The sequence below is a fragment of the Cetorhinus maximus genome, chromosome 10 (genome assembly GCF_964194155.1).
Source record: "Cetorhinus maximus chromosome 10, sCetMax3.hap1.1, whole genome shotgun sequence".
Lineage (NCBI taxonomy): Eukaryota > Metazoa > Chordata > Chondrichthyes > Lamniformes > Cetorhinidae > Cetorhinus > Cetorhinus maximus.
In genome coordinates this window covers 105,875,341-105,899,356 of record NC_135888.1, presented here as the reverse complement: position 1 = coordinate 105,899,356, position 24,016 = coordinate 105,875,341, and the positions used below count along the sequence as shown (strand labels likewise).

At 42.2% G+C, this 24,016-nt stretch overlaps 1 protein-coding gene across 4 annotated transcripts in view; it reads left to right on the top strand.

Moving 5' to 3' along the window:
* The first annotated feature begins 1,166 nt into the window (after positions 1–1,166).
* LOC144685913 (pterin-4-alpha-carbinolamine dehydratase 2-like) overlaps positions 1,167–24,016 on the top strand; it is a 62,043-nt gene continuing 39,193 nt past the window's right edge. For 2 of the 4 annotated variants that reach the window (XM_078550931.1, XM_078550930.1), the window contains exons 1-2: positions 1,250–1,585; positions 12,958–13,089. In XM_078550931.1, the coding sequence (XP_078407057.1) occupies positions 1,484–1,585; positions 12,958–13,089 (234 nt within the window). In that variant the 5' untranslated portion in view covers positions 1,250–1,483. Of the gene's footprint in view, positions 1,586–12,957; positions 13,090–24,016 lie in introns of all 4 variants that reach the window. The other 2 variants (XM_078550929.1, XM_078550932.1) reach the window with 2 other exon arrangements.

Here is a 24,016-nt window from a genome sequence, read left to right as displayed (position 1 = left end):
CCAAAAGCTGCCAAGAATAATGTTTTCAGTCCAACTCTTTACGTAATTTCTGAGATGTCTCTTTTACTTCTAATGGCTCTATTAGCTGCAAATGTGACCATTTTGCATTGGGTTTGAGTAAAAGTCAGTGATGCTAATGAAACAACAGTCCTAATGTTGATTACAGTGAAGCAACGTGTGCTCCTACCGTAAAGTGTCCACCATGTAAATGGGGGGAGATAACCAAAGCGACTCTACATTACTTTTCTACTGTGGTGGAATAATGCAGCATTTACAAAAGCTTGAACGTTTTTCAGTAAATACTGCCCTATGATCATCAGATGTCTTAGCGGTTAAAAGGCACCATATTGGACTAATGCAGAAGGCTGTAGATTTAGAACAAAAACAGAATTACCTGGAAAAACTCAGCAGGTCTGGCAGCATCGGTGGAGAAGAAAACAGTTAACATTTCGAGTCCTCATGACCCTTCGGCAGAACTGAAGTATAGTTAGGAGAGAGGTGAAATATAAGCTGGTCTAAGGTGGGGGCAGGGGGATAGAGAAGTTGAGGGTGGGGTGGTTGTAGGGATAAGCAAGCAGTGATAGGAGCAGATAATCAAAAGATGTCACAGACAAAAAGATCAAAGAGGTGTTGAAGGTGGTGATATTATCTAAGAAAAGTGCTAATTAAGAATGGATGGCAGGATACTCAAGGTACAGCTCTAGTGGGGGTGGGGTGGAAAGACTAAAAAAGTATTAGTTGTAGGTTTAAAAATAATGGAAATAGGTGGGAAAAGAAGAATCTATATAAATTATTGAAAAAAAAAGGGAGGGGGAAGATAGATTTAGATGTAGATTTAGAGCCTGGTCTGTGCCAAATTAGCTGATCTCAGCCAGGTGGGTAGTAGCAATGCATTGCCAAGCTGAAGTTCAGAAAGGGAAAATTAATTCGGGATTCCTGTTCTTGTCCACTGTCTGCCTGCTGGAAAATTAATATGTGAATCTCAGGTGAAGGCATATAACTGTGCCCACAAAGGAACAATATGTCTTAAGCGCTATCTTGTTAATTGTTAAATTTTAATTTATAAAGCAGCCAATGCGTGCTAATTAAAAATTGTACACGTTTATCGCATTAATTTAAAGCCTGACCCGATTTCCCACGTTTCCCTGGGTATATTCGAAGAAGCCACAGAGATTCCCTATCCCGTCCGTTATTCAGAGCTGGGAGCCTCTGGTCATTATTGAAACACACTAAAGGGCATAATGTACACACTACTCCCTCTAGAGGGGCGCGGAAAAGGCATACCATTCTTTAAAATAAGCCCGATTTATGTTATTTTTTAAACGAATCTAATTTTATTGTATGCAATTGGTCACGAGTGGCTATTTTTATTTTCTATTTTCGAACAGGAAATTGAACGTCCCACTCGAGTTGGGGGACTTTGCTCGGTGAAGATCGGCAGCGCCCGGAGTGATTTTGGAGGCCGTGGGTTATTCGAAGGACGATGAGCTGGTTAATGTTCAGCCGTGCGGCGGGGCCCAGGGCTCTGTGTGCTCTCCTCTCCGCGCACTCCAGTTTCGCTTCCTTTAGACTGTCTTCAAAAATGGTAAGTGCCGGACTGACGCAGAGTGCGTTCAGTGTTGCAAACACGGGAGCAGAGTGCACTGGAGGATACAAGGGCCTCATACACACCGGGGTGGGGGGAGGGAATGGATAGTTTTTGGAAGAGGTTGCCCTGTGAACTTTTTTCAAGAGAAAATGCAATAGATTTTTTTTTTCTCTGCAGTCTTGACTTTTCTCTAATTCATTTTTTTTTTGATTGAGGGCTGCAGATAACTGGATTGCATTCAGCTGTCGGCTTGTAACTACAGGCGTTAAAGGGGCACTGTCTTCATGGCCAAAAATTAAAACGTTTTGCAATCCATTCCCTGCCGAGTTCGCTGATTTGAGGCCAAAGCAGCGCCAGGGGATACTATTAGTTTTAGTACCTTGAGGCAAAAGGAAGCAACTCTCCCAAGGTTCCCACTCTTCATGCTTACGCCTTGATGGAAAGTGCAGCAGATGTTCAGACGTCAGAGTGGGTTCGACCTTCGTCAGAGTGGGTTCGACCTTGGCTGTGATGTTCTGAAATTAACTGGCCTGTGAATATTCTTTATGCAGACTGACACGCACAGTGATTACTCTCTACGACTGTAACCCTCTTCAACTTTCCTGTAACCTTGGCCAGTGTCAACCACATCATCCTTCTCCAAGGCACCACTTCTGCTACCACTTGTTCTACTCTTGCCTATATGAGCACAGCCAAAGCATTTTCATGAATTGCTTCATTTCCTGCTACTGCAGCCTTACCTCCAAAGTCCCCCAAGGATATATCCTTGACTCTTTCTTTCTCATCTAATATGCTTGGTGATATCATCTGCAAACATGGTCACCTTGGCTGATCTAGATGATGCCTAACTCTACCCATCCATTTCTTTCGAACCCACCCAGGATTACAGGTATCTCCGGGACATTTCTCTCCTGTCCTAACCTATCCGCTGTTGCTGTGTTAATGGACGGCTTGCCTGACATCCTGTGTGAGCTGCAATTTCCTGCAGGCTAAACATTGGAAAGACCAAAGTCATTATCTCTGGCCCTTGGCACAAACCTTGCTATTGACTCCATACCACTCCCCAGTAACTCTTGAGACTATGTTTGCAGTTTGTCATTCTGTTTGACCCCATGCTGAATTTCTGACCCCATACCCTCTACATTACTGTCTACATCCACTCCTGTAACTTTACCTGCCTGCACCTTGCCTCAGCTGACCTGCTGCTGAAACCCTCATCCATGCTTTCGTCCCATTCCTTCTCCCCAACGCCACCCCCCTGAAATCCTGCTATTTCACTTCTATCCTGCACCAAGTCCAGTTCACCCTTCACCCCATTTTTTTGCTGACCTGGTTCCAGGTTCCCTGAACCATTTCATTTTATATTCTCATCCCCTCCCTGTCTCTAATTTCCTGTAGAGTCCTACCCCTTCCCTCAAACTCTGACCTCTAGTTCATTTTCCTTCTCTCTCTGCTCCACTATTGGTAGATGTGCTAAAAGCAAACTGGATCCCATGCTCTGAAATTCCCATACTAAATCTGCCTCTTTTTACGGTGTTCTTTAAAACTCACATCTTTGATCAAACCTTAAATCATTCCTAACAGTTCCTTCATTGGCTCCATGACACTTTTTGATTACATACCTGTTTAGTGCTTTTGGACAGTGGGAAGAAAAGTGCTATTGAAATGTAAGTTGTCATTGACTATTGTGCAGTAGAGGGCTGCAACTGTCTGGAATTGCCTCATGTGCAGTTTGGGTGAGTTGAACAAACCTCACCAAAAGTAATAATGTTCTGGAAGTTTGATCATCCTTCGTACTGTATCTGATGTTTTTGGATATTAAAATGATCAATTGCAAGGTTCCTTCATACGTTTCAATTTGAAGAGTTCCTGTACAAATATTCTACTTTCACAATAAATGAATTATACAATAATCACAATTTGACTAATGTTATGGTAGCATTGCAGCCACATTTATTTTGATTCAAAAATTAAAATACTGGTTAAATTTTATATTTATAATGTAATTTTTTTAGATCTTTGTAATATAATTACATTTTTGTAATCTAATTCTATGCCTTGTCTTGTACACTACTCTTCTTGATTAGCAGTGCAGCAACATGGAGCTCAAGAACATAGTCATGGCTGATTTGCGTGTTTATCTTACCAGAAAATGAAATTGGATAGTACAAAAGGGCTGTTTGACTTCACTGCCTTCCTTCCTTTTGCGACCCAGCTAGGTTTCCCCTTCTTATCCGGAACTCTTAATTCATTCATTGGAGTAAGCCTGTATGTTGCTATTACTTGAAATTGGTTGAGACTTCAGGGTGGGAGTCTAGTACTTTTGCCACTATAAGGTCTGAATGCAGCAAATTGCTTCACAAAAGAGTTTAAGATTGTAGTTAACAAGTGATTAGGTTTGTCATATATTGAAGTGTTAACATGTGATATTGTCCTATATTTGGTTTTGAAATTAGTTTTGAATTTTCAATGAGAATGCAGAATTTTGTATCTTTTAAATAACCTTGGGTTATGTTTTGGGCTTTTAATGCTGAATGTTTCCTTTGGTTCACTTCAATTCGGCCACTCCTGTAAGTGGGCCTTGCATTCCCTTCAAATCACATTGTGACTCTATACAATTTACCTAGATATTAGGCAAATTGAGATACCAGAATGTGCACTTAATGTAGCTCTTGCTGTAAACCCACTAGACAAATTTACTAAACAGGTAAATGGATAGTACTCTATACAAAATGGTATATTTGTCAAACGATTGAGACCTTTTTCTTTGACTAACCTGCAATATGAAATGGACTCTTGCAATACAGTTGTTCTTTCTTAATTGGCTTCCACTGCCACAAAATCTATTGATTTTGCTGAGTACCCTGATGGCTCCAGACAGTATACTGTTTTTTGTGTTGTACCCCTCAAAGATGTAGCATCAAATTCCTTTGAAGATATCCCAGACCACAGAACATCGAAACAGTGTTCCTCATAATGTAATTTAGATGTTCAAACATTTGTAAGATTCAAAATGGCATTTGGACATACAAGTACAGGTGATAAACAAACCAACAGCATGCTTGTAATGGAGTGGCTTGGCCACTTTGATTATCCAAGATCAGTCCCTCTCCGAGGGCTGTGATAGCAATGACATGACATATTGGCCACTATTTTGTCAATTGTATATTAATAGGGTGTTTTATTCTATTCAGTGGTGGGGACTTGCCTGTCCAATTTTACCCTTGTGTCAAGTTCGAGGAACGAAACATAGAAACATTGAAACTAGGAGCAGGAGTAGGCCATTCGGCCCTTCAAGCCTGCTCCGCCATTCAATATGATTATGACTGATCCTCTATCTCAATGCCATATTCCTGCTTTTTCTCCATACCCCATTGATGCCCCTAATATCCAAAAAATTATCAACGTCTTTCTTGAACATACTCAGTGACCCAGCCTCCACAGCCTTCTGTGGTAGAGAATTCCACAGGTTGACCACCCTCCTAAGTGAAGAAATGTTTCTTTATCTTAGTCCTAAATGGCCTGCCCCGTACCCTGAGACTGTGGCCCTTGGTTCTAGATTCCCCAACCAGGGGAATCATCCTCCCTGCATCTAGCCTGTCTAGCCCTGTTAGGATTTTATATGTTTCAATCAGATCCCCTAGCATTCTTCTAAACTCTAGTGAATACAGGCCCAGTCGAACTAATCTCTCCTTGTACGACAGTCCTGCCATCCCCGGTATCAGCCTAGTGAACCTTCGCTGCACTCCCTCTATGGCAAGTATAACATTTCTTGGGTCGGGAGACCAAAACTGCACGCAATACTCCAGGTGTGGTCTCACTATGGCTTTGTATAATTGCAGTAAGACATCCCTACTTCTGAACTCAAATCCTCTTGCAATGAAGGCCAACATGCCATTTGCCTTCCTAATTGCTTGTTGCACCTGTTTACTTTTATTGACTGGTGCACAAGGACACCCAGATTCCTTTGTACATCCACATTTGAATAATCCAATAAGTCATCATTATAGACAAAATGCTTTATTTTTATTGCATTTTGTATCAATAGGAAGGACAAAACAAAAACATTTTAGATATTTTAAAGTGGCTGGAAAGCGGCCTCTTTCAGTGACTCAGCTAATCAAGGCAATGAACAGCAAAGTCACAAAGACCCGAATGAACCCAGGTTTGATTCTCAGCTTGCAATAAAGTACTGATAACTGCAACCCTGGGCTAGGGTATAGAAAACTGGCTAGACTTCTTTCTATTGATTACATCCTCTGCTGGAAGTGCATGTGTATTGCTATTGAGTTAAGACTTGCAGGTGCTCTCCTAGGCAACAAGATAGCCTGCCAGTCCTCATTGTTTATGTTCACATGAAGAATGGGCTTTGGGGTGAATTGCAAGAGGGTATCTAACACCTGTTGAACGGTTCTCAGGAAGTGGGGAAGGAAAAATTGGCAAAAAAGAGAATTATTAAAATGTTGCAGGAGGGTGACTGTGATTTAAATAGGCTTATATTTGTCATTCTCTGCTTCACTCATTAAAATATACCACCTGTGGTACTCTACAAAAGCGGCCTGATAGTAGCCAAGAATTTGTAGGGAGGGTTGCTGATGCATATCTCATGAGCATACCTTTAGCCTCTAAATAGCTGGGTATTTTGTGCATCAGTTATTGGGACTAAGAGAACAAGCCCATCATGATCGTTTAAACATTTACCTCAGCTAACGATTGCATTATGATGGTATCATGCACAATTTTGTGCATTTTTAAATGTTTGAGTCCATTTTGGAATAGGCTTTGAGTCGGGATAAATTTATAATTTTTGTGTTAATCATAAATGTAATCAATTAAAAACTACATTAGCCAAATTTGAAGTTTAGCTAACCTACTAAATATAACATACCTTTGATACAATAGACTTATTCAGTGAAGGAGAAATAAATTTTTCAGAGAGGCTAAGGTTAACTGAGTATAATGCTGTCATCACTTTTTGAAGATTTTCTTCTCTTTTCGATGCTGATTCACAACACACTTCATTTTTGACTTTGTTTATAAACAGTTGCCATTTTTCTCCTAAATTTATTTGGAGTTAAAGAATGCTTTATCTTTTCGTAAATGATTTTGACCTGGGGCTGTATTGTGGGGCAGTTAAGAATTTGTAAGTGTTAGATATTGGATGAGCAGAAATTTCCTCAATTGAATACTTGGAAGACTGAAGCCATAGTTTTTAGTCCCTGCTCCAACCGCTATTTCCTAGCTACCAACTCTAACCTAGCGGCAGTCTGCCTGCAACCTTCGTGTCATGTTTGACATCAAGATGACCGTCTGACTCTTAGTGTGCCATCACTAAGGTCATCTATTTCAGCCTCTAACATTGTTCAACTTCATCCCTGTCTCAGCTTACCTGCTGCTGAAACCCTCATTCATACCTTCTGTACCCTTTGACTATTCCAACGCACTCCTGGCTGGTCTCCCACATTCTACCCTCTGTAAACTTGAGGTTATCTAAAACTCTGCTGCCTGTTTCTTGACTCTCGCCAAGTCCCTGTTCCCCTATCATCCCTGTGCTCGCTGACCAGGATTGGCTACCAGTCAAACAATGTATTGATTTTAAAATTTTCATCCTTGTTTTGAAATCCCTCCATGGCCTCACTCCAACCTAAATCTCCTCCAGCTCCGTTACCCCCCGGGATACCTGCACCCCTCTAATTCTGGCCTCTTCGGTTTCTCTGATTTTAGCTCCTCTGCCATTGGTGGCTGTGTCTTCACTCGCCTAGGCCCCAAACTCTGGAATACCCTCCCTTCAGCTCTCTGCCTCACTACCTCATTTTCTTCATTTAAGGCACTCGTTAAAACCTACCTCTTTGACTAAACTTTTGGTAGTCTGGCCTTATATCTCTGTGGCTTGGTGCCACAGTTTCTTTTATAATGTTCTTGTAAAGGTGGTTGTCATATTAAAGCCCTATATAAATACAAGTTCTGTTGCTGAACAATGTCAGTGTTGTATTTTATATTTCTTCAAGGAAATGGATTGTTACAAATCCAATGCTTATAAAACGTAGCTTAATAAACCGTATATCTGAATAGTGAATATCGCCACGTACTTATTGTATATAAATTAAAGGAATTCTCAAGATTTGTAACAATCCCATCTGTGTGCCTAATGTGTGAATGGTTTACTTGTGGAGAAACACCTGTTGGCCTTACTCTGACATTACAAAGGTGGACCTTTGATCTTTTTATTTCTCCATTTGAGGTTGATGGGCACCACCTCTGTGGTACATACCGGGACTCAAAACTGAATCTTTCGTGGTCCATGTGGCTGTCTCTATGCACATATCCATTGGCTCATTATCCACGGAGACATTAATAGAGCCCTAACCTGTTGTGTTTCAGGTAAAAGTGTTGTCCGGTTTAGTCTGAGGAGGAGAAGAATCATGTATAATAAAATCTATGATATCATGATTTGTTCAGTGTGTTTTGCATCGTTGCTTTTGTCTTTAGGAAAAGTTTTTTTCACTCGCAACTATCTTCTCGTGAAGATGGTGTTCTTCTTCATGGTTAAGTTATTTTTGTATTTAGCAATGGTTATAATTTTCTTCTATTCAACCATGGGATGTGGGTGTCACTGGCTAGGCCAGCATTTATTGCCCATCCCTAATTGCCCTTGTTCAGAGGGCATTTAAGAGTCAACCACATTGCTGTGGTTCTGGAGTCACATGCAGAGCTAGACCAGGTAAAGATAGCAGATTCCATTCCCTAAAGGACATTAGCGCTGATGGGTTTTTACGACAATTGGCAATGGTTTCGTGGTCATCATAAGACTTTTGGTTCCAGATTTTTATTGAATTCAAATTTCACCATCTGCCACGGTGGGATTTGAACTCTGGGTCTCTGGAATATTAGTCCAGTGACAATACCTCCCCATGGTGGAATTCACTGGGGACAATTTTTGTCAATGGTCCCATTTTTAATTGGGATGTTCTGAGCTGAACCAGCACGGCTGAGAAAAGCGATGATGTCGGGCGAGCGCCCCGACATCATCGTGCATTCACGTGTCATTTCGGTTGGCAGGCATGTGTGGGAAACTCTTTTGAGTTATCAACAGTCACAGATTGCAACTTCTTTCGAGTACAATCACAGTTCTTGGTTTTTCCGGGAGTGGGACACGAACCCACAACCCTCTGATTCAAAGGCGAGGGTGCTATGAACTGAGCCACAGCTGGGAGTTGGCAGTATGCCTGCTGACAATTAAGTGGCTTACTAAGGCCCTTAATCAATTAATTGATTTGAATTTTTCGCTGCTCGTCCAACCGTTTGGTTGGTTGGTGGGCGGGCGAAAAGGCCAAGCAGCCTTTGCATTTTTGGCGAAACTTCATCCACGAGTGGGATGAGGTTTCAACCAGTGATTTAAAAAAAAAACTTCTAACACTCCTATTTAACATGTCCCTGCTCATGTGACAAAGTCACATGAGGTGACATGTTTTCATCATTTTTAAATATCTACTTTTATTGTTTAAAAATCTTTAGCTCTCTGTGGCAGCTCTGTGCTTCAGGGAGCTTTTACTGCACGCACCCACGTGCATGCGCGAACTTCAGCGCTCGTGCTCCTCCCACCCCCACCCCGGCAGCGCTGCAGCGCACGTTTCACCCTTTCCACCGTTAATTGGCCAGCCAGTGTGAAATCGCAGTCGGCGCCCGATCCTGATCCCGATCCCGATCGGCTTCGCGACCACTCCCGGGACCACCAGCCCGACGAGGGAAAAATTCTGCCCATGAGCTTAAAACTATGAAGTGAAACTTGTGCTTTTAGATTTATTTCCACATGAGAATGCTTGGATAAACAGTAACATTAATTTTTAAAAAATTTTGATAGCTTTTATTGTCAGAACAGTATTAATGACGGAGCCTGTTACTCTGAAGTTATATATTAAGCATGGAAGATTGATAATTGACAAAGTGCTGTATCATTAAATGAAAACTAAATCAAGTAGAGTAAATTAATTACAGTTCTGTACAAAGGAAAGTACAGCTGAGTGACCTATAGACTGCAGAAGTAATATACCAGTAAAATTACTAAACCTGAAAAACGCTAGCACAATAAGAACAGTGTACGCTAAATGTGCAGTTTTTCTGTTCATTTCAAAGAGAGTAAACCTGATCAGGTGCATGATCTAAATTTGTTTATTCTGAAACACTGGAATAATGCTTCAGCTCCCACTCAATTAATTAAAATACCATCTTTTTCATTCCTGACTGATTTTTGTATTGGCCTTATTCTCTCTCATTGTTGTTAAGGTGTTTTTTTTTGCGTGTAGTTTCAGCCAGGTCCTGACTATCTCAAATCCACAATGCTGGATCACCTTCATGTTAACTACATGCATTTGGAGTTGTAGTAGGGCACAACAACTATTCTCGGAGAGGTGAACATTTTACACTTGTCTGTATTAACTTTCGTGGGCCCACTTAATTAACCAAGACTACATCGTATTGAACCTTAAAAGTGACTTCAATAATGGACATATTTGTGAAAAATTTGCACTGTATTAGATTTTCTGTGATGTACTGCTTTCTTTTCAAATAAAAGTCTCAAATTTTGACTTCATTTGACAATTTGAAAAGTACAAAGTTGTTACTTCAAGGCAGGTGTAGGTTTAGAAGTTTTAGTTGACTTCTAGTTGTGATGTCGTGATGATTTGCCATCTTGTGGTGATTTTAAGATACTACGGCAGAATAAAGACTTGCTGCTGGAGCATTTTACATGCTGTCAAACCTGTCATGACATGTGCAAAAAAAATTCATAACTTTATTTACTGTTAGAGTTATACATGAATTCACGTACTTTTAGTAGAATGCAAAATAGCTGAATGTATGCTATTTTTGTAAACTGTCCCTTCTAAGGCGCACTGGGTGCTCTCATTACCCTCCTTTTTTAAAAAGAAACAGAAGTTGACCCCGCTATCCTTACACATTACCAACTGCATCTCCAACCCCTTCTTCTCTCAAACTGTTGAACAAGTTGTCAGTTCCCAAACTCGTGCCCCTCTTTCCTGCAACTCCTTGTTTAAATATCCCCAATGAGGATTTTGCTCGCGTTGCACCACTTAAATGGCCGTAATCAAAAAGATCATTGGCACCCATTATAACTAATTGTGTGAACTTCCTCGACTGTCTTGACCTTTCTTCAGCTCTTGAAACAATTGATCTCTCAATCCCTCACCAATGCCTCTGATCCCATAGCCTTTGCATCCTATTGGTGGCCTACTTTCACCTTCCTCCACCCCTACTTTAACCCATCTGCAGCTAAAACTTCAACCATATCTTTCCAACCTCAAATTGACTATTCTGATGATCTTTGGGCTAGGCTTCCATCCTCCATCCCTGTGAACATCTGTGTAGCCAACATCCTGCTGCCCGTATCTTAAAGCAAACCAAATGTGGTTCAGCCATCATACCAGTCCTTACTGACCTGCATTTTCTCCAAATTCTCCCATGCCTCCAATTTAAAATTACAATCCTCATGTTTAAATCCCTTCATGGCTGTGCCTCTCCTCTCTCTCTAACCACTCCCAGCCACATGATTCCTCAGAAGTCCCCATTCTTCAGAGCAATATTCACTTTTATTTCTCTTTGCTGCGTGTGGCCTGCCTTGTTGCACCCTGTGGATCCTTTAAGATTGCTGCGTGATCAGGAGAAACAGTTGCTTTAAGATGTGTCCACTAACTATTTGCCCCCTGCGCAGTAAGCTCCTGACTGCTGCATGGCCACGCATCTGTGCACCTTCGAGTTCCATTATCATCCCTGTGCTGCATTGACTTCTGGTCAAGCAATGTCTTGATTTTAAAACTGTCATCCTTATTTTCAAATCCCTCCATGACCTCACCCCTTCCTGTATCTAATCTCCTCCAGCCCCGTAATCGTCAGATATCCGCACTCCTCTAATTCTGACCTCTTGTGTATGGCCAATTATAATTGCTTCACTGTCGGTGGGTCATGCCTTTAATTACCTAGGCCCCAAGCTCTGGAAAGCCCTCCCTATAGCCCTCCGTCTCTCTAGCTCACTTTCCCCCCTTCAAGACACAGCTCAAAACCTCCTGTTTTATCCAAGCTTTTGGTCATCTGATTTAATAGAACAGTAACCACTCAATGTCATACTTTGTTTTATAATGCTCCTGTGAAGCCCTTGAGGCATTTCATAAATGTTAAACATGCATATAACCATAACTTATTGTTATAGAGTGAGCACTACCTCCTGAGTCTGGCTTCTCTTCCTCACTTTGACAGCTGTATCTTCAGCTGTCTATGTGTAAGCTTTGGCGTCCACTCTAAGCCTCTCCTCCTCTTTGGTTGACTGAACCTTTGGACACCTCTCCTCCTTTGGCTTGACATCCACTTGATTATACCTCTGAGGAGCATCCCAAAGCACCTCAACGTTAAAGGTGCTTATTTTAAAGGTTACATGGAACATGGAGGACATACACAGAAAGTTCTGTACAGCTACAAAGGCCATTGTACTTAGGCAGAGTTACCGTTTGGCAGGGTTATGATTTTGATAAAAGTATGTTCCAAAGTAGGATTAGGCATAATTATGTTGGCAACATAGTTGACTGGCTTAAACATTTTTATATAGGTTGTCAGTTCGCTCCATCATTCTTTTTGGCAACTGTGGATTGGCACTACTCAAAGATGAGTTCTGTCTTCCTGCTGTTTTCGAGGGGTGGATCCTGTAATGCCAGATTTTGTTGGCTGGCGTGAAGAAAACTCTGCCTTTTCTGTTTCCCCCACATTTGCTTAGAGATTACTTATTAACAGAATGCCTTGGGGCTTCAGGAAAAGTTGGGGCATGTAGGGGGCTGTGCAAGTGCTTTTCTGGCTATACCTTGGGCCGTTAACACAATTAACATTTTTAGGGTCATAAAACAGGCAGTGAGTGAGCTGTTGTGATTCCTGGCTGGTTACTGTGTTGTAGAAACTGAGGAAGTATATCATTATATCTACTTTTTGTGAAGAGAAACAGAATATGAATGTTTTAAAGTGAGTTCTACAACGCTAGCGTGAATGGATTTTCAATTCTTTACCCCCCCCCCGCCCCACCAGATACTTTGTATCTGTGAATATTCAGTTAACTGTTGTGGTATTGGTGTAGTGCGAGACTTCTAGTTCCTTCTCAATGCGTGCCTTGTCACACAGCAGAAGAGAACATGGCATTAAGGTTCAAGTGAAATATCATTTTATGTCTGTTCCTCTAATTACACAATCCTTGATGGTTTACGTTACTAAACATATTTGTTTATAATATTGTCCATTTTTTTTATAAATGTCTATATTGCTGAACTTCTTGAAATCAGGTGGGGTTGATTAATGCCTTGTGCTTGATCTTTTAGACGTCACAGACCCAGTGGTTAACCCCAGAGGAAAGGGAACAGCTTCTACCAGAATTAAAAGCAGCCGGGTGGGAAGAAGTTGAAGACAGAGACGCGCTTTTTAAAGAATTCTCATTTAAGAATTTTAACCAGGTGCAGTATTTTGTAATATAAAAATAGTTACTGTGACTTGGCAAAAGTGTTCTCAAAAAAAAACCATTTGCTTTCTTTCCCTCTGTATAAAACCCATGTCAAAAGCTAGGAGTTTGTGATTACCTGGGTTTAATCAGTGTCAAAAGTCTCTCTGAAAAATTTTATCAGTGAATCATTCAATAATAACTGGAATAAAATGAGGAAAGGCTTGCCTTGAAAGGATGTGGGGCTGAAATTCTTCCTAGTGAAAAAGTAAGTCTGAAAACAGGCATTCTTACTTGTGACTTCTCGTGTCAAAATTGATAGGAGAATTTTACCCCACAAGTCATTTGTGGCTGAGGAGCTTGGTGCCATAGAGCTCGGTTTTTCCACCTCTAGCATCTGGATTTAAAATTAGCACGGACCAATGGGATGAAAATCTCCTCATTGGCTCATGGGCCACTGGGAAACCCAAACGGATTAGTAGTGCCCCTTGATCCTTGGCCTGTTACTAATCTCAACTGGCACTACATCAGTGTTCCTGTAATGGGAAGGGACAAATCCACTTGGGTGGCTGCTCTTGATTTGTGTTGGAACACAAGAGAATGCAAATATCTGGCAAAAAGAAGATTGTGCTTGGCTCTAATGGTGCCAAAGTAATTGAAGTGAGCTAATTTTTTAGTTTGTGTGAAGAATGGACAAGGCATCAGAAGGTTGTGTTCGTTGGTGGACCGTCATGGGTACGAAGTTCTTGCTTCCGGTGCGGATGAGGGCACAGACTGCAGGGAAGATGAGAAAACTGACCACAGCACCATTGCACTGTGGGGGGGGGTGTGAAGAGAAATGTAGTAGTAATAGGGAATAGCATAGTTAGGGGAATAGATACTGTTCTCTGCAGCGAAGACAGAGAGTCTGAAGGCTCTGTTGCCGAGCCTAAGGACACCTCTTCTGGGCTGGAGAAGAACTTGGAGTGGGAGGGGAAGGATCCTGTTGTCGTGGTCCACATAGGTACCAACGACGTAGATAGGACTAGGAAAGGGGTTCTGCTGAGAGTCTACAAGCAGCTCGGGGCTAAATTAAAAAGCAGAAACACAAAGGTGGTAATCTCTGGATTATTGCCTGATCCACATGCAAATTGGCTTAGGGTAAATAAGATTAGAGAGGTAAATGCGTGGCTCAAAGATTGGTCTGGGAGAAATGGGTTCTGATTCATGGGGCATTGGCATCAGTACTGGGGAAGGAGAGAGCTGTTCCGTTGGGACGGGCTTCATTTGAACCATGCTGGGACCAGTGTCCTGGCAAATCATATAACTAAGTTTTTAAAGTCCTATCTACAACCCAATTAGTTGGGGCGGGGGGAGGGTTCAATTGAAGGGAAGTTTAAAAAAATCAATAAGAAACGAGATCAGGGGTGCAGGGTATTGAAGGGGTGAACGATAATCAAAGTGTGACAGGCAAGGGCAGAAAAATAAGTGGAAGGGTGCAGCAGAAAATAGAATCAGAATGAGTAATATAATAAAAGTTAAGGGAACCCCCCCCCCCCCCCAGTTGAGGGGGAAGTTCAGGAGCGGGTGCGTGGAGGCATGCCTCCGATGGGGGAGCACTGCCATTTTACGTGGGCGGGCGAATTAAGGCCCACCCAGTGTGACATCTGCCAGGAAGTGCTATACTCTCCCTGTGTGGGCGAGGGGGATTCCCTAAGCCAGGAGTGCGCTCTTTAGTGCATGCGTGTGAAAGAGCGCACTCATCTCCCTGAGGCTAAGTGCTGCCTCAGGGAGATCGGCGCCAAAATCAAAAATGGTCAATGCACAAAAATAAAATTTCCCTGACATGTCCCCTCATGTGACACTGTCACATGAGTTGGGACATGTCCATCACTTTATTTCAAACTTTTATTAAATCTTTCAAAACCTACAGGAAACATCATCCCGCCCGTGGATGAGGTTTCATGCCTTTTCTGAAGCCCACCAGGGCTCCCAGCCTGCCCACCAACCTTAAGGTTGGAAGGGCAGGCCCATTAACTGGCTAGTTGAATTAGTTTTTAAATGGCCTCAATTGGCCATTGACAGGTCGACGGGCGCACAGCTGATTCGGCTGTGCCCCCGCCGACCTTTAAAATTGAAATGACGCGGGGTGACGTTGGGAGTTCTGCCTGACATCATCCCACGTTATTTTATGTGTCGTCGAGCCCCCCACCCCCGCCGACCTCAATATCCTGCCCCAAGGCTCTTTATCTGAGTTCACACATCATTTGTAACAAGATAGATGAATTGATGGCACAATTAGAAATAAATGAATATGACTTGATAGCTATTACAGAGACATGGTTGCAGGATGACTAAGACTGGGAACTCAGTATTAAAGGGTGTTTGACGTTCGGAAATATAGGCGAAAAGGAGGTGGGGTAGTTTTGTTAATATAGGGAGGTCTCGGTGCGGTGGTGAGTAGTGATATAGGTGCAATAGATCGTGTTGTGGAATCCGTTTGGATGGAATTGAGGAAGAGCAAGGGGAAGAAGTCATGGGTGTTAGTCGTCTATAGGCCCCTGAAGAATTTCCTCACTTTAGGACAAAGTATAAATCAGGAAATAATGGAATCATGTAAGAAAGGTGCTACAATTGTCATGGGTGATTTCAATCTGCATATTGACTGGACAAATCAGATTGACAGGGGTAACATGGAAGACTGATTCGTAGAGTGCATCAGGGATTGTTTCTTAGAGCAATACATTGCAGAACCTACCTGGAACAGGCTATTTTAGATCTAGTAATGCGTAATGAGCTTGGATTAATAAGAGATATCATAGTTAAGGATCCTCTAGGGGAATAGCGATCACAACATGATAGAATTTTAAATTCAGTTTGAGGGCGAGCAACTCTGGTCTCAAACCAGTGTCCTCAATTAAATAAGGGCAATTACAGAGGCATGAAGAAAGAGTTGTCTAAAGCGGGCTAGGAAAATAGACTAAGGGAAGGTCAGTGGATGAGCAGTGGCAGACATTTAAGCAGATAATTTATAATGCTCAGCAAAAATTTATCCCGGTCAAAAAGGAGGACTTAGTGAGAAGGATGAACCACCTGTGGTTAACAAAGACCACCTTGATCACCAAGGCGAGTATCCATAAAAACTAAGGCATACAAAGTGGCGAAAACTAGAGGATTGGGAATTTTTTAGGAAATGGCAGCGGATGACGAAGAAACTAATAAAGAGGGAGAAAATTTATTATGAATGTAAATTGGTAAGAAATATAAAAACAAACAGCAAGAGCTTCTGTGGGCATATAAAAAGAGAGTAGCTAAAGTGAGTGTGGGACCCTTGGGGAATGCGACTGGAGAATTGATAACGGGGAACAGGGAAATTGCAGATAATTTAAACCAATATTTTACATCGGTCTTCACGGTGGAGGACACTGCAAACATCCCAAAGATATCAGATAAGCAAGGAGCTAATGGGAGGAAAGATCTTGTAACTGTCTCTATCACAAGGGACAAAGTATTTGACAAACTAATGGGACTAAAGGCAGGCAATTTACCAGGGCCTGATGGCTTGCATCCAAGGTTTTAAAGGAAGTGGCTGCAGAGATAGTGGAGGCATTGTTTGAGATATTCCAGAACTCACTGGATTCTGGGAGGGTCCCAGGCGATTGGAAAACCACTAATGTGATGCCCCTGTTCAAGAAGGGAGGAAGACAAAAAGCAGGAAACTATAGGCCAGTCAGCCTAACATCTGTCGTTGGGGAAAATGCTAGAGTCCATTATTAAGGAAGATATAGCAGGACATTTAGAAAAGCTTAATGCAATCGAACAGAGTCAACATGGTTTTGTGAAAGGAAAATCATGTTTGACAAATTTGCTAGAGCTCTTTTGAGGATATAACAAGCAGAGTTGATAAAGGGGAACTGGCAGATGTAGTGTATTTGGATTTCTCGAAGGCATTCAAAAAGGTGCCACGTAAAAGGTTATTGCACAAGATAGGAGCTCACGGTATTGGGGGTAATGTATTAGCATGGATTGAGGATTGGTTAACGCACACAAGACAGAGTCGGGATTAATGGGTCTTTTTCAGGTTGGAAAGATGTAACTAGTGAAGTGCCACAAGAATCAGTTCTAGGGCCTCAATTATTTACTATCTATATTAATGACTTGGAGGAGGGAGCAGAGTGTCATGTATTCACATTTGCTGACAATACAAAAATAGGTGGGAAGGCATGTTGTGATGAGGACATAAGGAATCTGCAAGGTGATATGGTAGGTTGAGCGAGTGGGCAAAAACCTGGCAGATGGAGTTTAATGTAGGAAAGTGAATGATCATGCACTTTGGTAGGAAGAACCAAAATACATTATTATTTAAATAGAGAGCGACTCCAAAAAAGTGCAGCACGGAGGGATCTGGATGTTCTTGTGCATGAAACACACAAAGTTAACGTGCAGGTGCAGCAAGTAATTAAGAAGGCAAATGGAATTTTGGCCTGTATTGCTTGGGGGTTTTAGTTTAAAAAATAAGGAAGACTTGTTACAACTGTACAGGGTGTTGGTGAGGCTGCACCTGGAGTACTGTGTGCAGTTTTGGTCCCTGTATTTAAGAAAGGATATACTGGCATTGGAGGCAGTTCAAAAGAGATTCACTAGGATGAAGGGGTTGACTTATCATGAATGGATAAACAGGATAGGCCTTTATTTATCAGAGTTTAGAAGAAAGAGGGGTGATCTTATTGAAATGTGCAAGATTCTGAGGGGGCTTGACAGGGTAGATGTTGAGAAGATGTTCCCACTAGTGGGGGAATCTCAAACCAGGGGACGTAGTTACATAATAAGGGGACACTCATTTAAAACTGAGATGCAAAGGAATTTCTTCTCCGAGGGTCCCGAATGTTTGGAATTCTCTACCCCAGAGAGTTACAGAGGCTAGATCACTGAAACTATTTAAAGAGGAGGCAGATAAATTTTTGAAATATTGAGGAGTTAAGGGCTATGAGGAGCTGGCATGAAAGAGGAGTTGAGGCCTGGGCAGATCAGCCATGATCTTATTGAATGGTGGGGCAGGCATGAGGGGCCGAATGGCCTACTCCTATTTTATTATGTCATTATGTAACACTGCATGAATTGTTTGTACCTTTAAATAAAATTGGATTTTACAAAGTCTCCTGTCTCTGCTAGCTGTGAACTTCATGAGTGAATTGAGTTCAGTAAAGTCTTAATTCCGTTTTCATGTGGCATATGTGAGAATGTTTCTAATTTGGCACAAATTATTGATGTCGCATAGGGCGATATCAGTTATTTCTTGTTCCTGGACTCTGTGCTGTCCAAAGTAGCAGAGATCGCTAGACTGAATGAAGCTGGACTATTCCATGGCAGTGCATATCCTCTCCAACATTGTGGAAAGATCTATCCAGGATGTTGGTCCTAAAGAACTGGAGCTGCATGACAGAAATTTTTTTTTTGCACTTGAGACAAATCTCCATGTTTTATACCAGGAATGAAGGTGCAACTTGGCTTTACCTCCGTATTCTGCACCTAATAAATAGTCTAATGGCAAAACATTAAAGTCTTCAGTTGGAAAGTGGAGGAGGATGGGAGCATTGGAGAAGGTTGGGGTCACTTGCTGTGCATCATATGTCTCCTCACAACCAAACCAAAAATGCATAACAAAAGTTTGGCAGTCACATTAATAGACATTCATATTTTAGGAACTCCAAATGATCTATTAATATGAAAGAAAAAAGGCTGGTTAAATAAATATATTCTTGTGTTTCATGTGCTTTGCTAAATAAGTGATTTTCTTTTCAAGCAAGCTACAAGTTTAAATAAAATGGAACACAAGAAGCCTTTATCACGGGCATGAATAGATTTAATAGAAGTTATTTTAAAGCTTCTGCCTCGTATTACTTTTCACTAACGCTTTGTGAGCAGAATTTAAGTCTGTAAGTTTCATGTATCTGAAGACTGATACGGATGTATTCTGTAAACTCGGAAGCCTTGGGCAGCTGTTAGCATCGCATCGCACAAAAGAGAAGCTGATGCAAAGTTGCATCCAGCAGAATAACCAGGGCCCAAAGTGCATGAATCCTGATACAGAAAAAAATGAAGTCAGCAGCACACCAACATATAAGGTGGCTGGAGGTAGTGAACTGTGTACAGTCCTGGTTACCACGTTACAAGAAGGATATTATCACACTAGAGAGGGTACAGAGGAGATTTACAAGGAAGGATGTTGCTAGGAATGGAAAATTTTGGCAACAACCAAAGACTTTGATAGGCTAAGGTTGTTTTCTTTGGAAGGTAGGAAGCTGAGAGGGGAGATCTAATTGAGGTGTACAAAATTATGAGGGGCCTGGATAGAGGAAGGGTGTATTTTTCTTAGCAGAGAGGCCAGTAGCCCAGGGGCACAGATTTAAAGTAATTGGCAGAAGAATTAAGAGTGGAGTTGGATGGTGGTGATGGTCTCACACTCACTGCCTGAAAGGGTGGCAGAGACAGGAACATTCATTGCATTAAAAATACTTGGATATATACTTGGAAGTGCTATAACCTAGAGGGCTATGACAGGGCCCAGGAGAGCAGGCGTGCAGATGGTCCTAATTACTGGAGCCCATGCCTCTAGGGTGCTCGGGCCTGTTGGCCAAGTAACCTGTCAATCTGGATGGCCAGTGTACAAAGCAGCCAATCCCAATTTGACAGGCTAATCGACCAAAGATTGCTGATGTTTTGAACAACAACAATCATCGGTTGAGTAGTAGGATGCACCAGATTTCATTTTCACCTCGTGGGTTTCTGTTTGGGTCTGGTTGTTGTGGAGCGCTGCTCCCTTAAGCTTCAGACCTGGCTGGAGCGCAAGTAGGTTGGTGACAGTTATTTCGAAATAGGTACCCCTCACATCTGCCCCATCCCCCTCCTCTTTCCCCTGTGAAGTGCAGGCCAATGGATTCTTCTTCAGGCTTGAATTCTCTATTTCAAACCCTCAGTTCACTGGAACCAACTCCTGGGCCCCGGGCCATTTTGAGATTTAAAGCAGGCTCCCTTTGCCTCCCTTTCTTCAGGCTTTGTCCCTCCGGCTAGTTTCCATGGCAATAGATGGCGGGTTGGGTGACAGCGGGTAAGAGTGCGGCGGCTGGCCCGGGTATCTTGAGGCTGCCAGATTTGGCCACAATTGGAATTTGAGCCTGCCTTGAAGCTCTTTCCAGTTAGATGGAGCAAAAGATGCTAAATTGAGATCTGGAAGTCTGATCACTGAGAGCTTTTCCTACTTGAATCTATCATCCTTGTGTACTGGCTGTTTCACCAAGTTCTTCAACGAGGTGTCTCTTGACAATTTAATTTGGCACAGAATCAACAGCAGGTATTTTGCATGCATGGGAAAGGCCTGGAAGCCCAAGGCTATAGACCTAGCTATTGAGAAGCTGAGTAGAATTTCAATACTGTACAGAACAGCCCAGTGTTTTGGATGAAAGAGAACATATGCAAATTTGCAGGCCTGGGCACAAGGGCAGTTGTTGAAACCAAGTAACTGGCACAAAAGGTTGCCTTCAAAGTTCAAAGAAACTGTGAAAGCTCTTATTGTTATTCAAAATAGAAATGTGAAAAAACATGTCAAGAAGCAGGGCAAGGCCTATGGTTCTGCAAGAAGTAAAACGCCCAGTGCCTCATTTCTCCAGTCCTTCCCGACCCCCCCCCCCCCCCCCCCCCCACCCCCTCCCTCAATGCTGTGTGGGCCCTGGCCCCTGTGCCAAGCTCTTCCCAACACCCTCCGCTGCTCTTGGTGTTAATACGGAGCTCGACCGCATTGCCGAATCCTGTGAAAAATCCTTTCAGCTCTCTCTCATCAATATAATGAGGCAGGTTCCCAACAAATAATTGATGGCTGTTTGGATATCGGATTGTGCACTATGTTTCTGTTATCCCCCCAGTTTATTTTCACTGCGACCTGGCCTGAGGCTCTGTGGTGGCACACCCTACTGTTCCCTAATTCACTGAGCTTGAGGCCTTGGGGGTGGAATCTGTATTTCTGGTTTTGTCTCCCATCGGGGCTGTGGTGTTGGCACTTTAACAACAGGAGGTATCATTCCAGTGGTGGGGACAATCCCTCCCAACCCCAGTCCTCCCTCGAGAGTGAGATCCCTGAAACTGGGAGTGAAACGCATGCACACGTGCACACTCTCCACCTCCCCTCTGACAACCTATCCACAGCAGTTGTGGGTGGGGGGTGGGGGAGAGGAGGAAAACCCACACTTAAAGAAAACCTGATTCCAACCCCTGCTTTCATATGAATCCTGCCGAGGCCAGTTTGGAGTTTGTACCACCAGAGGTGAATGCAAGGTCAGCGTCAGTTAAACCCAACTCTTAGCTCGGCCCAGTTCCCTCCATTTCCTTGGTGACCAAGTCTTGGGGCCCAGTCTGTCTCTTTCTAGCTCTGCTTCTTAAATGAAAAAGGCAAAAAAGGTTTTATTAGTTTGCTCTGTCGCTTGGCACTTTTTAGTGATCATCTTTAATAATTTTTAAAACTACCAACTTACTGCTGACTTTGGTTCAGCAAGATGTGTATATTTTCTTCATACCTTAACTTTTTCTTTGAAATTCATGTTTAATGCTGTGCCAAACCAAATCTCAGGCTGCTGCTGCTGCGTTTCTTGCAGGGTAATGAATGGCTCACAAGAAGTCTGATTTGCTTTTTGGCAGACTGGCAAAAGGGGTTAGTTTTGCCTCAATAGAAATGGGAGGTGTCGGAAATACTCAGCATGCCTGGTGGCATCTTTGTCAGAACTAGTGCATATTGTGGATCTAAAGCATCAACTCCATTTCTCTCTCCAAAGTTGCCTGGCCTGCTGAGTATTTCCAGCATTTTCTGTTTATATTTGAGATTTCCAGCATCTGCAGTTTTTGCTTTCCTAATGTATGCTTCATGCTGAGCATTTGTAAGTACGGTTAGTTTTAATTTAAAATGAGAAAATGTTTATCACTTGATGCAAAATGTAATTTTTCTGTTCACATTGGTTGATAATTTACTAGAAGGTTTTGCCATTTTTAAACTTGGAAGTAAAACCAGGAGTTATGTGCCGATAGAATATGTCACTGTTAGTTCAAGATATTCTCATTTGTGCATAGGATTGTTGTTTACGGTGCTTGTGAGGTTCAAGTCTTTTGGATGTTGCTGTCTGGCTATTGCACGGGGCCTGGTTCGAAGAAGCAGAGCTGGTTGCATAATATGAACAACCAAGTTGTGTGTAATTGTCTTACAAAGCCGTGGTTGTGAAATATAACATACTGAAACCTACGCTATCAATGGGCTTTCTAAATTGAGGTATAGAGTACAAAAGTCAGGGAGTTTTGCTAAACCTATGTAAAACAGTTCTACCCCACTGTGACTATGGTTCCCAATTCTGGGCACCGACAGGATGTGAGGGGGAGGGTTAAAAGTGGGGTCGCGGTAATTAGGGGCTCTGAAACAGAAGTAGTAGCAGGGTCCATGACTTCTCTCCCTGGCCTTGGGCTATGGGCCAAGAACTGGAAAATGAGATTAGTCTGGGTAGCTTTCTCGGCTGGCAAAGATATGGTTCAAATGGCCTCCTTCTGTGCCATAACTTTTCCACGTTTCTGGTTGGATGAGCTTTTAATTTTGCTGGAATTGATTCACTGAATCAGATGAATTGAACTGCACAAATGTATACGTTCCAGTAAGTTAATTCCATCAACTTCTCTCTCACACCCCTGCCTTCTGTCTGGCTGTTTCCTTGGTCCTCACGCAGAGTTGTTGGGATTTGTAAATTTTATACGGCTTGCTGCCATTCCTCTATTTCTTGCATCCAGTGAAATTTTTCTGGCTACCTGGGACTTATAATTTTAATAACACTATAGCCTGACTTAAATTTTAAATGAACCGATACCGATCTCTTTGCTATTACAAATGCAATGTTTATAAGTTTGTTATGCTACCTCTCTAATTTAGGGTAAAATGGAGGAATGAAGGGGTCACATGGCTTGCTCTGAATCCTGCCCGACGACAAGCTTGGATGGCTTGGTTATAAGTTTAAAGGGGGGCCCAGGTCATTTACAGGGGAGAAGATGCAAGATGTTCAAACCAGTAGACAATGGAAAAAATATCTGAGCTGACTATGGGTAGACTGTTAGTCTCTAAATCTCATAGGGAGGTTTTCGGATTGTCAGATTTTACAAACGGTTATACTATAAACTGTCAATTTCAAGATAGATGGAGTTGGGGGTCTAAAGGATAGCTAATTAGCATTTCTACCTGGATGTAAGACCCATGTGATTCACCTTGCCATGGAGATGGGCCTTGAGAGGGGAAGAGTCCATAGTAAGCTTTTATAGTATGGGTTTTCTGAGATATGTCATGGAACCTGAAAGAAACAGGTCAGCCTGCAAGAATTTGAGAGGACGAGAGCAGAGAATAGAGGCAGCCAGTCTCTGTTGCTCACCATGTAGAATGCGGATGGACGCTCATGCTTGGATTGAAGAGACCATGTGCGCGAGGGTTTAAATGGGGCTGAAAATTTTCAACTAGCCTTGGTTAGAAGGGGAATCGCCTGGGTAACCTTCAGTGTGAAAGTCAGTTCAGGGGTTAGAAGAAATCCACACGAAAAGGGAAAAGGAAGCAAACCATCAGGGGCAGAGAATAGCTTTGGACTGGTTCCTGAAGAATTAATTATCCACTTAAGGGGTAGAGTAAAGTATAACCATGGAAGGAGATTTTTGGTTGTTTTAAAAGTTAAATGTAGTCTAGAATTTGCCTATGAAAATAGAGTTTAGTTCCAGTCACTGGAAATTAAGGTGTCTCTTTAAAATTTATCAACCTCTACTGGGATTGCAACACTGCCTATTCTGCCACTCAAATTTCAATGAGCTAACATGCTTTCACTAGTGAATAATATCCAACCATAACATTACTTCAATAATCTACTGTTGGTCTGCATGTAGGTGTGTCTGGTTATATATCT